Source organism: Gymnodraco acuticeps, unplaced genomic scaffold (genome assembly GCF_902827175.1).
Source record: "Gymnodraco acuticeps unplaced genomic scaffold, fGymAcu1.1, whole genome shotgun sequence".
Taxonomy (NCBI): domain Eukaryota; kingdom Metazoa; phylum Chordata; class Actinopteri; order Perciformes; family Bathydraconidae; genus Gymnodraco; species Gymnodraco acuticeps.
The window spans coordinates 5,085,376-5,102,684 of NW_022989768.1; the positions used below are offsets into that span (position 1 = coordinate 5,085,376).

General features: G+C 39.5%; 1 protein-coding gene across 1 annotated transcript; it reads right to left on the reverse strand.

The window, feature by feature from the left end:
• Nucleotides 1–13: 13 nt before the first annotated feature.
• Nucleotides 14–16,898, reverse strand: gas2b (growth arrest-specific 2b). The gene is made up of 8 exons (XM_034218650.1): nt 16,754–16,898; nt 9,512–9,750; nt 8,285–8,394; nt 8,010–8,151; nt 6,485–6,548; nt 5,359–5,905; nt 5,158–5,265; nt 14–951 (listed from the first exon to the last, which is right to left on the reverse strand). The coding sequence occupies exons 1-8, from the start codon at nt 16,846–16,848 to the stop codon at nt 748–750; spliced, it is 1,509 nt and encodes a 502-aa protein (XP_034074541.1). The 5' UTR covers nt 16,849–16,898; the 3' UTR covers nt 14–747.
• Nucleotides 16,899–17,309: the final 411 nt, after the last annotated feature.

Below are 17,309 nucleotides of genomic sequence, written 5' to 3' on the forward strand. Positions count from 1 at the left end.
CAAACACCAAAGATCAATTTTTTTTAAAGTTTATTTGTAACACAGGTTTTATCCAGCAAAATACACAAACATACCTCCACATAGAATACAAAAAATTCACTACTCAACGACTACTACTCAAACAGCTGCAAGAACAAAATACAAAAGCTCAGAAATAAAAAAGATATACTACAGTACCATAAACACATATTTTAGAAACTGAACGACATCAGAACAAATGTATCATTTAACTCATATTGACATTATTGTAAACGTCCTGTAGTTCAGCAGCGGAAAATTAGTTTCATGATTGATAAATATTTCGTAATATTCTCTATTTCATATTAGTCTTATAAATGTCAGAAAATAGTGAAGAATTGTCTCACAGCCCTGAGTCATCTATTTAGATTGCTTCAACAATACTTCCCACCCAACGATATAGTGTTTATTATCATATAAGTCTCAAAAAAGGGGAAGCACTCACTCTTTTTCTTGACTTAGACAATTAAAAGATAATTAAAATAGATACCAATTAATTTACTTTAACGACTCATAATGCAATAATGCAGCTTCACTGCCAAGTTGTTACAGTAGGTTGGGTAACTCATACAGATCAAATGAGATAAGGACATCATATCTCGCTTATTCAATAGAAAAAGTTGGATTTTCTTTTAATCTTGAATAAAAAAACGATCATTGACCATACAGTTTGGTTTGACTAGTAAGTGAAATGTCCGCGGCTACTAAAGTGAGAGTGAGTTTGAGAGTCTATTTCTTGTTACGGCAGTGGGCCCCCACCACCATGTAGCTGTCAGGTGAGATGTTCAGATTGGGGGGCTTGGCTTTGACCCTGCAGACCCTGACCTCAGGTCTGCCCACCGGTCCTCTGCAGGGGTCATGTTTCTGCAGGTAACTTATGAAGGTCTCCCAGCCCCCGCCTACACGTACCATCACATGGCGCTCATTCAGCATCTGCCAAGGTGACACAAGACAGCACAGTCAAGAAGGGAACGCTGGAGACATTTGTGTTTGCATATATTTACTTCCAGGATGTGTTTATGAATAGAATTCTCAATTGAATGAAAAGCAAACCCCCCCTCTCCACACGCACACACTCCAATCTAATTTACAAGCCGTCTTAAAATCTCATTAAAGCAAATGAAACAACACCTCATGGCACCAGCTGAGCACACACGCAGGACAAATCCACATACGAACATACGCACACATGCAGTGACGCACAAAGGCACACCCACACAGATCTGCAACACAAACCACCAGATAAACAGTATTTTGAATTTAAAAAATGACGACTGTAAAGTATATTTTAGCAGTCAGCAGAAAGGTCAGCTGTATCTGATTCAACACATCCTTCAAAGACAACCGCCCTTACAGCTGAAAACCAATCGCTGCTATGGCAACTACAGCCACAATATAAAGCCTGGAGAAAAAAAAATGAAAGGAGAAATTGAGATGAGTTCAGCGCAGACCCTCAACTCCCAGTAGGCATTAACATTCCCAGGAGGCCTTGCAAAGCCATCCGTTGTCCTGTCAGCAACGGCCCACCCCCTCCTGCCTTATCGCCAATAAACCCTTCATTATGGAGCCATTAAGAATGTGATAATACAAGCAGATCTACTCTGCTTGTGGGGAGGTGTGTGTCACATGTGGGATGAAAAAGCCATGGTACAAGCATTGACACACACACGACACATGCAGCTACAGAGGAAACCCAGACGCGCTCCGTCTCAGCTGTCATCCTGCAGATTAAAATGTTGAGGTTGCACGAGGTCAAGTCTGACATCTATAATAAAACACTTTCATGTCAGACGTGCAGGCAATGTAATCCTGACTTCATCCTCAAAAATTCACTCTCCAGGCAAAGCTGCCTTTTAAGAAATAAAATATGAATGAACACAGCTTTCTACTACAGTGTCAGTTAAATGTAAATATTTTCTTTGCACAAACTCACCTTTTTTATTTTTACCTACCTCCTTTTAAAAAATAGAGTTATACTTTTATAGTTGACTAAGGTTGCTTGATTATTTGCAATTGAATATTTTAATCCTGTGTGCTTTTCTGACTGTTTCTGGTTCTCAGGTCTCGTAACTGATTACATAAAGCTACAATATTAAATGTTTTTTGATGATTTGAATGTTTCTATAGCTATATTTAACTGTATTATCTACATCACAAACACTGCCTAGTTACTGCACTGTAATATTCAACACAAGCCCTCTTTGTCAGGCAGACTCCTTTATTTCTGTCTCTACAACTCCCCCTCCCCCGTCGGGTTTCCGTACAGAGTGTGCTACGTCTGCAGCCCATAAACTACCGTCTGGATTCCCCTGTGTCCTCCCTGGCAGCTCCATTGATTCCATCTCTGCTTTTCTGCTGAAAGATGCATGAGCATAGAGGAAGAGTCATTCAAACACCGGCCAGTAGGAGGCAGGCTTTAGCCACACGCACTGCTCTAGATGCTGTTGTAAGGAGACAGAACATGCATCATTTCACTTTATGAGCATCTTATTTATTATCTAAGATGCCATTCCTGCTGCAGTATGCAAAACAAAAAGTATATTTTGAATACTGCATACTGTATGTGGGCTACTGTGTGTTAAAAGGACATTGTCTGTAGACAAACCATTGCTATATCTGAAAGTAAAAGTGATTCATTAATGGCGTTTTTTTACTTTGCCTTTCCTGTTAGAGAGTGTTAAGGGTTGTGAGCGGTGTGAGGCAAGTTGTTTTTTACAGAAAAGTTAAAGGTTGGTGTTTTTGAGTGAAATGTCGTAAAATATGATGTATAATATAACAGACATTCATGTTACCCTCAGGATAAATTGAAATAAGTGAATTATTTATATAATGACAAAATACCTGCCAAATGACTTTCTATAAGCATAAGCTGTCTTTAATGAGTTCTAGTTAGCATAATTTAACATGATACAGAAAACAAATATTGAGAAGATGGCAAATGTTATACCTGCTCATCATTATGAGAGCATTATTATGCATTTAGTTTAAAGGACCAATATGTCTAATTGCAGTCTCACTCTATTGTAAGGTCAAAAGCCAAGGTGCCTAATGAAGACACTGGGTCTTCTGTGGAGTAAATGCCTAATGAAGGAAGATGATAAAGGACCAAAATGCAAACGATTTCCTCATTTTGGTCCAGATCTTGCCTCCAGTCTTCACAACATGATGGTTTTCAGTTCATCTCTCGCATGATAAACAAAGAATGTATGCAGCATGATATTGTGAGGTGCTCTAATGTCTTTTTCTTCCTTTCACACAATCAGACTCGCTGCTACAAAGCCGAAGGAGAGCCTAATTGGGTGCGCAGAAGAAAGAAAAGCCTTCCTCTTTTTTAGCACCAAAGAATGGTGGAGCACTCCAGGGCCAGCGGGATTGAATAGACTCCAGAGGGAATAGAGGGATGGGGGGGGGGGGGGTTACACGTGATGAGGGGCGGTCATGCTCTGCCGCACATTAACAAGCTTACTGATTAAACCCCTCACTAATGACTTTGTCTCGGTAATCAATAGTATCTGCTCTTTAAAAAGGTCTGTACACATTGAATGGCACGCTCTCCTAGGAGCTGCCGGAGGTTTTCGTGCTATATGGTAATTGAGGTTTATGCCGTGTTTCCCTGCACACGTAGGCAGCTCAAGGTAATGGATGGAGTCAGGGTCGATGGGCTGCAGCGCTCCATTCAGAGCTGAGGTGTGTCCGAGAAAAGGGAAGAGAGCAGTGCAAGTAGTCTCTACAAACTAGTAATTATGCCGTAAAACTGACAGATGGACACAGAGTTATGGGGAAACCTTTAACCTGCATAGAGAAGGTGAGCACAAAAGGTCGACATTTGAGACAGGGTGGAAAAACAAATAGCTGAGATATTGAAATGTGAAAAAAAGACGATTAGATTTTTCTTGCATTCTGCTGGACCTGACCCTCATATATTCCTACAGTATTATCACGCTTTAGTTGTCACTTATTTTAGCCTTTCTTTGATCTGGTCTTCAAACATATGCTTTCATGATTGACAGGTCTGCTTTGGAAAACAGGTGTTGTGTGACCGAAAGACGGGCATTATTTCCTGAATGGATATATGTTGTCTGTCAGCCAGTCAGAAATGTAGCTGTCACTCTGTTGTTAGCAAACAGATGCTGACAGCATTGATTACCAGTTTAGAAAGTGTTGGGTCAATACAGTTAACAAACCATTAAATGGGTTTCAACTCCTGACCAATTAGCCACCAAGGCTGTGGTACACCTCTGTGTGACTTGTGTAATCTAGAATCTATTTCAAAACTAAATAAAAATGTTTTGTTTTACAACATGTACTTTTTTTAATGGATTTATGCATAATGCCTGAACTTATAGGTTTACAAATACTAAATACTCTTTAAGGCTGTTATACTTTCCTTTTGTATAGATGGATGGGTGGAGAGTGAACCTAAACCTTCCTCTTGTTTTAAAAACCCTCCACACATGAGTGGGCTGCCATTAAATCTGCACACTATGGTCATATTTTTGCATCCTGAAAGAGACGTGTGTTTTCTTCAGGTTTTAACTCTTTGCTGAAGGTCTATGTACTGAATAAAATCCTGTCAGCCCCGTATTATCCTGACCATTGGTTGCCAAGCAACCCTGCCTCCCCGAAGGCCATTCCTCAAGCCTTTGTACAGACGCACAAGGGTGGTGCACGACTCAGGGAGGCTGAAAGCCTCTGACGTCTCCATCCCAAAGATTGCTAATCAGTGGCTCTGACACTGCACTTGTCGCTGACTCAGCTGTTGATTAATAACCTGGGGGACTCAGCACCCACATCTCATTTTGTGTTGTAGCCTCTGACGCATCTTCACTTGGTGAGCCATCAGATTGGGTTTATATATCTGCTGTCATGGTATCAAAGTATCATGTTATAATTCCAAACATTAGATTATCCAGAACAATGTGTCTAATCTCCTATAGCCTATGTTTTTAAGTAATTTACAGCTAAATATACCTTGTGTATCAATGTATCACCAATATAATCGGCTCTGAACAAACCTTGAAAAGAGGTTCATACACAAAACACACTATTTCTAATAAAATATTATCACGGCAGCATACTGTTTCTCTTAAAATTATAAACACAATTTTTAAGGGAATGGTTAAGCATTACAATACTCACCCTTATATAGAGAACTTTATCTCCAACACGGTAGCAGCCTTTAGGTTGCTTCTCAACGAGGAACCTGGTTAGACAGCTGCAGGGGGGATTCTCCATAATGTTTTTCACCTGAAAAAGGTTAGACAGAGAGAGGAAAAATGATACACCTTTAACATCTGGTAGCTCAAATAAGGTTACTTTCACTGGAAACAAATTACGTACAATATCATCCAAAATGTCGTTGGTGCCTGTGCTCCTCCTGCTCTTCGTTCTGCTAGAGGAGGATAGAGGAGGTGGAGAGTTGATGGGGGGTGTAGCTTTGGGAGTGTGGTTGTTTACTGTGGTGAAGAAGACTTTGGGAGTGGAAAGCAGGGTTTGTCCCAGCGAGGGAGCTAACAATGGAGCTGAAGCAGATGTTTGAGTGGTGCAGGATGAAGAGAACAAAGGCGTTTGTGTTGAGGCTGTGGTTGTACAAGGGTCAGAGGCTGAGAGGGAGGACTGACATGTAGCTGCTGGGTTTGTTGTGGCTGATGGAAGATCACAGGCGAGGGGTTCACACACACAGGTTGTGCTGGGAGTGAGGGGCGCAGGTGGAGGAGGAGAAGGTGGAGGAGAGGGAGCAGGGGGTGGGGACGATTGTGATGGTGAATAGAAAGATGCAGGAGGAAAAAAAGACAGGGGCAGAGGGGATGATGGAGATAAGCACCCCGCCTCCTCCCGCTCTATCTCTCGCTCTATCTTCACCAGCCCGGGAGGCTCCACTCCGTACCTAAGAGAGAGATTCAACAAATATATGAGGAATCGTAAGGACAAATCAGCACCAAACCACACCAAACAGGGATTTTTCTACTTGATACTCCTGCAAGCAACATGCATCACAAGAAAAGACTAATGAGCTCAAGTATTTAACATCGTGATATGGGATGTATCGGCTATCGGCTCGCTACTCCATCACTGCGAGTGGGACCAGGTACCCCTAAAAAAAACACCTGTTTGCTATGCTGGCATATCTACCGCCACGAACTGAAAACGCATCTATTTCGACTGTACCAATTAAGTTATTGCTGAAAAATCGTATAAAAAAACTAACGAAGCACTTGTTGAGTAAAATGTAGGCCTTGTAACTGATTCACCAGCACTTACTATGGTATGATCTTAAGTGAATTTATCTGCACTTCCCTTGTTGTTCAGAGTTAGATTCCTTATGGTTTTGCACTAAACGCCTCAGCTAAATGATATGTAATGTAATGGATATTGTGATTGTTTGTGCTGGGAAAGTTTCCTGCTCAGTGAGATTGAATGTTCAATGTTCTTTTATCAGGATCTGAACCACGGGTAGGGCAGTTACCTGGCTGCAATCCGGCCCAGCTCCATCAGGCACAGACACACCTCTCGAGGCTGCTTGTGGAGGACTTCAAATAGCAGAGGCAGGAAAAACAAACAGAGAGGGTGGAGGGGTAGAAGTACAAAAAAAGGTCACTCATCTGAAAGGAAAGATGTTTTCAGAGATAGACTTTTGTCTGTGTCAAAGGAAAGTAGAAGCCGCAGTCTGAACAGAGAGGGCAGGAGCTGTTCCGTCTCTATTGTGCATCACTATCTTTGAAGCTGAGCAGGAATTCCTGTGGAGGTGCATCTGAGGGCATGAGGGCACGAGAGCTTCATAAACAAGTCAACCTTTCCTGCCTCCTGTTCTCTACTGTCTACTGTCTGTATATTGAAAAGGGGGCTCTGCGTCCTAGTTAGGTCATTTGTTTAAGGTTAAGCATGCATAAAATTAGGTACAGTTTAACATATCAACAAGACACAAAACAACAGAAAACAAGATATGAGCTGAGACTGTCACTCACTATAATTATATTTTATATTCATTCACCTGTATTTGACATCCACCATTACCCTCATCATCATGGCTGCAGCAAGAAAAAGAGATGAGAGGAGAGAAACAAATAGTAATCATCTCTGCCTTCATATCATTGAGGCAGAAAACTGAAGCCTGTCAGAGTCCTGTAAGTTTATTCTAGCCGTCACTCAATTAGTCACGTACAGAAGGTGAGTCTGTCTGCGGGGGGTTAACCTGTATATTATCATTCTCACGCATTGGCCGCCCTGCCCACATGCCCAATAAGAAGTGCATACAGAGGGGTCTTATAACAGAACGACGTTAGCATTTTGAAGGGCACATTCTCTATTCTCTGGCACATGAAGCATCATATATACAAAGGTGTAAGAAAGAAAAGGCAGGGAGTCTGAAAGCGTATAAATGTTCAATCATCACTTTTAAAATGTCACAGCCCATATCATAGGTATATCAAATTTCCCTGTATTGAGTTATTTGAGTTTTAGAAGTAAAACCTTTGTAATTGACCAATAACACCGATTAATCAGAACATTAAAAAATGCTCACAAATGATTTGATTTAAAACTAATTGCTGGTCCAAGCAAATTTAAATGAATGCATGTATGTATTTTATCAGTAAGGAACGATCCGCAGTATAATAATATTTTGACATATAAGATAAGTTATGCTAAGTGTATTACATTTATTCTGACAGAGGATCGGAGGTGAAAAAGAGAGCAGACAGTTACAGGATTTGTCACTTAAAAGATAAGCACTATAGACTTAAGGGAGGACTTGAAAGATTGAAGAAGACACATAAAGAACAGGAAGTTCTCACACAATAATAAGGCTACAATAGGCCACAAACACTGAGATGCCTAGAAACAGCCCTTTCTACTTCTTTTATCATTTATACCTCTGTGAGATTAAACTAAAAGTCGAAGGGTTTTAGTTTAATTAAGTATTGCATGACATGATGCACTTTAGAGCACAATTAAATCCCTAATGTTTGGCCTAATCTCCAGTCTTAACTCACCCAAATCCTCTGACTCAAAAAGGTAAGCCTCATCCATGCCAATCTTTCGACACCAGTAGAGGAAATTGGCAGTGTTGTCCCGGGCGAAGAATGATCCAGAAGTTGCATCTGCTCGCCAGTGGATCACTCTTCTAATTAAAGGCTGTAATTGTTTTCAACAAAATTTGATTTCAAATGTTTTTGCATGTAAGAACGTCATATCAGGAACATGATCTTTCAAAGACCTAATGTACGTATCCAGTGAGTGTGTGTGTGCGTTTGTGTTGTTGCAGCACCTTGCCATTGTTGGTGTGCATCATCTTGTCCTGGACCAGCTGTGCCAGCTGACAGAGAACAACGCCGTTATCTAGCCTCTCCATCAGACTGTCTGCTATGAGGTCTTCACCTGAGGACACACACACGCACACGCACACACACTGCATTATGTACAGTGATTCATACAGTAACTACTCAAGACAAATTTTACTTCCAAATATCCAAATCTTTCAAAGGAGTTTTTAAAATAATATTTAACCCACACTTCATAATACATGACATTAAAGGTCCCATGTCATGCTTTTCCCGTTATTACCCGTCCCCTTGTGTGTTATGAAGGTTTTTATGCATGTAAACAGTCTGCAGAGGAGTCACAAACCCTCAAAGTACACCCTGCAGCGAGTACAACTCTAACACAGAAAACACCTGTCTGTGCTGCCCCAGAACGTCTCGTTGGAGATTTCTCATTTTCCATTTGTTTCTTCCTGAGTAAAGTGACGTACGGGGACGGGGGGGGGGGGACGGGGGGGACGGGGACAGAGAGTGAATACACATACAGTACTACACAGAGATGCTGTATGAGAAACCAATGTGATTTTGGAATATTACACAATGTACATCTATTCTAGTAGACCTCAACAATGCAATTATGATCAGTAGAAATGGCCATGTCATGGGACCTTTAAGAAATAGTAAAACCTCAAAGTACTACAAACAAACACATTTAAAAAAAGTAAACAGGGTCTTCTTGATATCAAGAGGAAGACAACATTGTTACTATTTAAATGTATTTGTAATTAATGGATTTACAAAATAACAAGTTACCAAAAGCACTTTTCTGAAAATGAATCTGTATATCTCTTTAGCCCACAAGCTCAGTCATAGACTCATCCTGACAGGGGCTTTTCACTTTACAGATACTTTCCAACAGGTTGTGGCATGTGCTACCTTTATGTTTTCTCTCACAATGCAGTAAAGTGGAGGATACATCCCTTACCCTGGAGTCACACCCCCATGGAGAGGTATTTCAAGGATTTGGGTTAATAAGTAGGTTAACTTGCCTCTGTATTTAATGTTTTTTAACCTGTTCTTTAAAACAAAAGCCCATACTCATACTATCAAGAGGTATTCATCAGTAGAGCATAGGGGGGAATACAATTATTGAACAGGAATCTTTCCACTATGTATCCATTCTGGGTGGTTAACATGAGTTTTGCATGCGGATCAAAGAAGGAAAACTATCTCACCGGTGATAGTGTTGAGCCAGAAGGCAAGGTCCTCTTTCATGGGCATCAGGCTGGCGTCATGGCGGTAAGGTAGCCACTGGTTGTACTCCTGAGGACTGGTGAGGCCCGGCCCAGAGTGACGGTACTTTTGACCAAGAGGACAGGTCATCCCCAGCCCAGTCAGGTGCATCGGGCTGTCGAGGCTGCTGCTCCCTGTTTCCACTTCACTGTCCATGACGTCTGTCGGCCTTTGAGGGACCCTAGACCAAATTAAAGATCACAATTTGGAGGGTTTAAGATTTGGCTAGCAATCAAGAATTTAAATCAACTGAGCTGAAATCTGCATTGCATGCGTTTGTCTGAGTTTCTTAATTCTGCGCGAGTCCTATGGTGAGCCGTCAATGGTGAATCTAGTCAATGGTGAACTTAGTCCAACCTGGTTTGTCTTGACCTTGGTACCACATGAAGAAACAGACCATTACAAATCACAAGTGAGACGACACGTAAGGATCTAACACATGGGAGGCTTTCAATTAATAGAAAGTGATAAAACAAGTGAAGGAGAAATTGTACCACAAATAAAATTAAAATAAACACAAGTTCATCATGTTACATTACATTGCATTTAGCTGACGCTTTTATCCAAAGCGACTTACAATAAGTACATTCGACCAGGAAGACACAACCTTGAAGAAAACAGAATCATATGTACATCAGGTTTCATAGAGCCAAACATTTCAAGTGCTACTCAACTGGCTATAGATAAGCCAGTCCTTTATTAGTATATACAGTAAGTGCTCTGTTAGCAGTTCTTTGTTAGTAATTCTATCTTGAAGTGGAGTCGAAAGAGATGAGTTTTCAGTCTGCGCCGGAAGATGTGCAAGCTTTCTGCTGTCCTGATTTCAACCATTTTGGAGCCAGGATAGCAAACCCACGTGTCATGTAAATCTTAATGCTTTGCTTGATGCTTCTTATGACAATTTGTAAACATTGAATGCACTAGTGAGCTGCCTTGACTTCAAGGATACGTGCACATTTTTATAATTGTCTATCTGAAGACATTATACTGACATGCCCATATCCCCAAAAAAAGGTTAGTTGTTGTTATGATTATACTTTTCATACTGTCTGTAAATTGATTTATTCCAAAAGAGTAAGGGATTGTGGACACAATACAAATGCATCAGTGCAAAAAAGGTGGATATTTTCTAAAGTCATTTAGGGTAAAAGTCGCTCTTTTCTGTTTCAGACATGTTCAGCTGTTAACAACCAAAAGGGGAATTAACTTGTAAATAATCAAGGCATAATGGTTTTTGAGAGTAAGAATGATGGATTATTTTAAGTTAAATATACAGAGCTGTCATGCACTAAAGCAAGAATACAAGCCAAATGCATTCCCTGGGTTCCATGCACATACACTACACTCACAACAACACACAGTCATTAATCAAATGGATTAAACTGACTGACTGCAGGTTTAATAATATGTTTAACTACAGCCCTGAGCCAATCTCCCGGTGCCGCTATATGGCTCATTTGTCCTGTTCCCAGGGCAGCCTCCATCATAAAGCTCAGCCCCATGCAGAGACATGCTCCGACTGCCAGTAATACTCGCTGTTAATCAGCTGGAATTAAGAAAACAACACATGCAGCAGGACACTAGATCTGCTGAGTAATATATACAGTGGAGACAGAGGCTTGGTTTGTGCCAGATAATTGACTTTAAAGTTAGAGTAACAAGACTGAGCGGGGATCCAGACCGAAAACAATGCAATGGGCTGCAATTTTTTTTTTCAAAGAAAGTACCAGTAGGCTTCTCTGATGCCAACAAGAAAGAGGAACTTCAAGAAAGTTGTTTTACGGCAGCAACTATTTGACCTTTCATTGTGTTGTAAGGTACCAACCCAGTCTCACGGCATTTCGTGTTCACCAACACGATTTGCCCCTTTTTTTCGTGTTGCACAGCACGATTTTAAAAGCAATGTATTTCTACTGCCTGCAGCACGTCTTTTTCTCCGGTCAGGTCGAAGAAGACCGGAAGCTGTGTGGTTCATAAAAACATGTTCTTACTCAATATCAAGCCACAGTTATTGCTTTTATTTGAAATCGTATAATTTCGGACTTTTGTTGCCGTCTGTGAGGAAAATAAATGGGGCTCAGAGCCTCAGAATACTGAAATCTGTATTTTTTAAATCTTTTTTTCCTTCTAATTTGTTATTCTTTTCAAAATAATACACTGTTATTTACTCACCAATAACACACAATTATCCTTGCTTTTATTTATTGGTTTAATTCCATAATCTCGGGCTTTTTTGGCATCGGTAAGGAACTGAATTTCAAAATAAAAATACCGGAAACAGACGTAGGCATTTCGAGCGATTACCCAAGATCCTCAGCTATGGTTTTAAGCTCGTTTATTGGATGTTTTAGCCGCAATGCATGCTGGGATTTGGTGTTTATATGATATGAAATCCGGAAAACATTTTAAAAGAATAAAATAATACTTAATTCCGAGCGCTCTTGCTTTTCTCTTTGAAAGTCATCACATAACGGCATTTTAATACACGGTTCGGCTGCATTGTATATTACAGATCTGCCGTAGTTCTTTATTTATAGAGCCCTGATGAGAAGACCTTTGGAAAAACTGAGAAAATGCCGCCGAAACTGAATACTTGACGTGGATCATAAATATATTCAATAATTAAACAACATCTTCAATTTCTCTTCACACAATACGTCTCCTTGCAGTATCAACACTAATTTGGCTGACTTTTACATTTGATCTAATTCACAGATAGGTTATATTTACACCATAACGGTGCACAGCTGATATAAAAGGACTTGTAGTTTTTAAAGATATTACTGATTTTCTTTGAATGTAAGAATGTAAATACTGAGTCTGAAATAGTATAGCAATATGCTGTAAAATTATGTGAAAGCATGCATAAAACTACACATCTTCAGATGTTGTACGAAAACATAAGTGTCCTACACTAATAATACAAAGTTATTATGGCTGTGTGTACCTTGTGTGCACCTCCTAGTGGTTTAAGCACGTTATTGAATTATTGTGTTTTATTTGATTAAAAAATATTAAGAGTACATACTTTCATAGGGGGAAAGTATAAATATAGAATATAAAAAATCAAGAAGATACTATAAGTGATCTCTACAATAAAACAGTTTAGTGCAGAATGTACAAAGATATTAATAGGAGGAGGTGCAAAACAGAAAAACGAATTAACCTTTATTTAAACATTAAATAACAGATTAAGGTCTTCTTTTAAATAAGAAAAAAACTTTGGGGGTATCTATCTACAGATAAATATTAAGCCTGACAAAGTACTTAACGTCTAATATATTGCTTTCCTGCAATGTTAACTATGTTGAAGCACTTATTTTAACTGATATTATACATATGAATTATACTCTTATGTATGTAGATAGAATAAGAAATGTGCAGAATATGACAGTTTAATGGTGGAGGTACACACATATTGATAGATGTCTTGTAATGCACTGTTGAGGAACCTGTGACCCAAGTGTTTCATTCATTGCATAACTACACCGTAGTTGTGTATATGATATGTCAATACACCTTTGAAAATCTTGAAAGGGATGTGCAAAATAGCCATAATATACAGTCTTCAATTAACTATAGTAGAGAATAACGAGTAATGAATATACTTTATTACTCGTTTCCATTCATGTCAATTGTAGATACATGTTTAGTCTTCTCAAGCACCAACTATCAAATATCTCTCCTGATTGTTGGCACAATCACCTTACCTGAATTTTACTCAGGTGTAACTAAAGTCTGATTTAAGGGTTGTTTATATTTCACATAATTAATTAGAATCTGCAAAGTAACTCAAATAAATGTAATGGAGTAAAAATACCAGGTTAACCTCTGAATTGTAGTGGAGTAGAATTACAAAGTAACAATGAGCTGTCATGTGGGTATTAATGCTGCGCATTATGGACACAAGCAATTTTCACCCATTTATTAATTATATGTTTTACATTTGATAACACCAATGTGTTTAATACTGGCAACTTTTAATTGTGGGAAAAACGAAAACGTTCAGTAGAGACGTCCCATAGAACATTTTGCGAAACACAATAGCCAGCATGTGTAGTTCTGGGGGGGCGTTCGATTCCAGTTTGGGATAGTCTGGCGTGGTTTCGTTCCATTTCACACAGCTGTTTGACGCTCTGCGTAACCTTACGGGGACTGTAGTCCTAAACGATAGCTGGGGATTATGGGTAGTGTAGTGTCTTCGGCCATCCTAAACTCAGAAATGTTGACAATCGCAATGATGCTCGAAATGTCCCTTATAGGCCTACGTCTGTTTCCGGTTATTTTTATTTTGAAATTCAGTTCCTGACGGACGCCAAAAAAGCCCGAGATTATGGAATTAAACCAATAAATAAAAGCAAGGATAATTGTGTGTTATTGGTGAGTAAATAACAGTGTGTTATTTTGAAAAGAATAACAAATTAGAAGGAAACAAATATTTAAAAATACAGATTTCCGTATCCTGAGGCTCTGAGCCCCATTTATTTTCCTCACAGACGGCAACAAAAGTCCGAAATTATACGATTTAAAATAAAAGCAATAATTGTGGCTTGATATTGAGTAAGAACATGTTTTTATGAACCACACAGCTTCCGGTCTCCCACGACCCGACCGGAGAAAAAGACGTGCTGCAGGCACGAAACACATTACCAGTAGAAATACATTGCTTTTAAAATCGTGCTGTGCAACACGAAAAAAAGGGGCAAATCGTGTTGGTGAACACGAATCAATAGATTAAAAATCGTGTTGGTGAACATGAAATGCCGTGAGACTGGGTTGAAGGTACAGCTTGGCTTTGAGGAAAATGCTAACAAGAGTAACAATTATGTTGTTTTCCATCCAAATACTATGTAGTTTAGCTATAAACCAACATGTTTATTCACTGATGAGGGAAAGTGAAGAAATCACCTAATTTATAACAATTCCTCATGAAGGGAACATTGCCTGTCTGTGTTAAATGTTGATGGCAAAGCATCCAGTGAACAGGCCCACTGAGGTACAAAGCCACATTGCCATCAATTGAGCTGCTAGCATTTATAATGGAAGTCTTATCTCTAACAAAGACTTTATTTATGTAGAACTGTCAAGTAAAATAACATCTGGAGGGCAGATGTTTGGGACCTAGACAGGCAGCATCACAGCTGGCTTTCAGAGCTCACTTAGTTGTATACCACCTGTGTTTTTGCAGCAAAGTACCTGTAGCTCAATGTTGTAGAACGTCATTACAAGTTCAAATATAGTTTGTTGTATTGTTGCCTTATAACAGCGCACAGCAGGTGACAAATCACTGCACAAGATAACAGAGGAAATACGTCAGTGAATTATGTCCTTAGGTTGTGTTGGGATGTTGTAGACACACAGTTCTGACTGGACATAGTGAAAAGGCTCCTTTGTAAACAAAACATGTAGACGTTGGACAGAGTATATTGTAGAGGGGGCTGCCTGCCAAGTTTGAGGCTGGTTTACAGGTTGACCAGCAGGGCATGAGAGCTCCTGTCTCTAACAAAACATCCAGGTGCAATAATCACACCTCTGCTACAGGACGGCTCTGCAGGGAAGGGAAGGCAAAGGTCAGCGTCAGGGCCTAGCTGTCAGACACTAGAAGCCTTTATACTCCTGATATACTGAGGGTAAGTCTGTAAACATCAGGACCCAGGACCCACACGCACATACACACATACACACACACACACACACACAAGCCCATGCATGTATAAATGTTTCTATTTCACTGCAATTACTTTGCACAGCCTTTAAGTTAGATTTGCATCAGTGTTACAGCCTCTAATTGTGTTTTTTAAAAGCGAACATCTTCACTGTAAAAACAGTTGTTGGGGGGAAAACTGTTTGAATTACAAACCAGTGTGCACAAATGTGTGCAAAATGACAGATCTGAGCTGAGGCATTGGCTTAAATACCTGAACACGCACTGTAAAATGATTTATGATTTGGTTTCATGTGGCCTTCAGCATAACTCAGAAGAATGAAACCAGAGCTCATGTCTGGTAAACAACTAACTTCACAACTAGTTAACAACATTCCATTTTTCTTACATGATTGGCAGGGCCTTAATGTTTACTTAGGAAATAAAGAAGCAAATCTGTCCCTGAACGAATAATCTCTTCAGTCTGGAACATGTCTTGCTGTTTCTCCAAACATATTTCAGTCAAAGCAATGTTAATGTATTGCCTTGCTGGCTGGTGCATTATGCTTTTGTCTTCAAAGCCTCAGTATCTCTCTGATAGTATTTCTCACTCTGTTGAAAAAACGATTCAAAAAATATCATTAATAACTTCCAGTCGATGTCCAACAGCACTGCTGGCAGCTGTAGCTTTTCCATCAGCTGTCTCAGGTGTCACTTTGTAGTACAGCTTAAAGAGGTAATGTAAAACTAGTGAATGAATAAAGAGTATTGAATGAGTAGAATAGGTTTCAGCTATAGCTCTGTTCTCACCATCTCACCCTGTGCTTTCCTTCAGCTGCTGCTAGACTAAATAAACTTCATATCAACACAGGATTGAAAGGTCGGCCACCTGCTGCTCCCTGAACACTGGAGCCTTACTGTGCTCCAGGTCCAGTAAAACACATTAAAATACAATTTTGGCACAAGATTTAAAAAAGTAAAAGCCTTTTTGATTGATTGTTTCAATGTGAGGTTGATGAAATAAACAATGATCACCTCTGAACAGTCTGCTCATTGAGAGAGCTCTGACTCAGTGACGCTGACTATTTTCTTTCGTTTTTTTGCTACTGAGGCCAGACCTCATACACATGTTGGAGGATTCATTTCTGTGTTTATATACTGAGCGCTAAAGTGATGATAACTCACATTCAAACACACTTTTATGACTGTATTATTTTAGAAAATATTAACTGTAAGAAAAAGGGGAAAATAAAACATTAACAGTGCTTTAAATCCTGTAAATGTAAAGCTAAACAGTTCTGTGAGGAACTTTTCAATCATTTTAGACAAATTATATTGAATCTGACATTTATGTTATTCCTGTCATACACAATAATACATTTTAAACTATAATTTAAATTTAGAAAAAGTTGGTAGAAACTGTGAGAAAATCTGTATAGATATTTGATTGACATTACTATGTGTTTTTCTTTTATAACATCATAATTGTCAACAGGTGCAACAATCATAACTTCATAACAAAAAGTGTAAATGTACTTACTGGATGCTAAAAGTAACAGCCGTTTCTTCAAAAGATTTGCTTTTCATAAAAATGTCCTCGCCGTATGTTCTCCACAGTTTTCCTCTCACAGACATACACACATCACTCTCTGCCAGATGTGCATCGCCCCCAGGTCCTCCACATGTAAGTACAGACAACACTGTAACAAGGTGCAGGCTGAAGTCACTTTTAACACACACTCTGTACACGCCTGCTGCAAGACTGTGGTGTCAGCTTACAAGGTAGACTGCTGGAGACACGTTAGAATAGGAGGAACAAAATCAACACAAACAACCGGTTTGGTGGGTTTTCTTTGTAACGTTTTGAGCAAAAAGGTTTAAACAGAAAAAGTTGTCCGAGGTGTATACTGTAATATGAAGAACTATGACATTTGGCTCAAGTTGAACTTTATTGGTGTGGTAAAGTAAACTTGGTTCCCGTAGCAACACAGCTGAAATCCAGCTTTCCATAGTAGGAACATGAAAAGATTTACAAGCAGGATAAACACTGTTCTTACTCCACACTGAATCTGCGTGGTCTCCTTAATTCAATATTT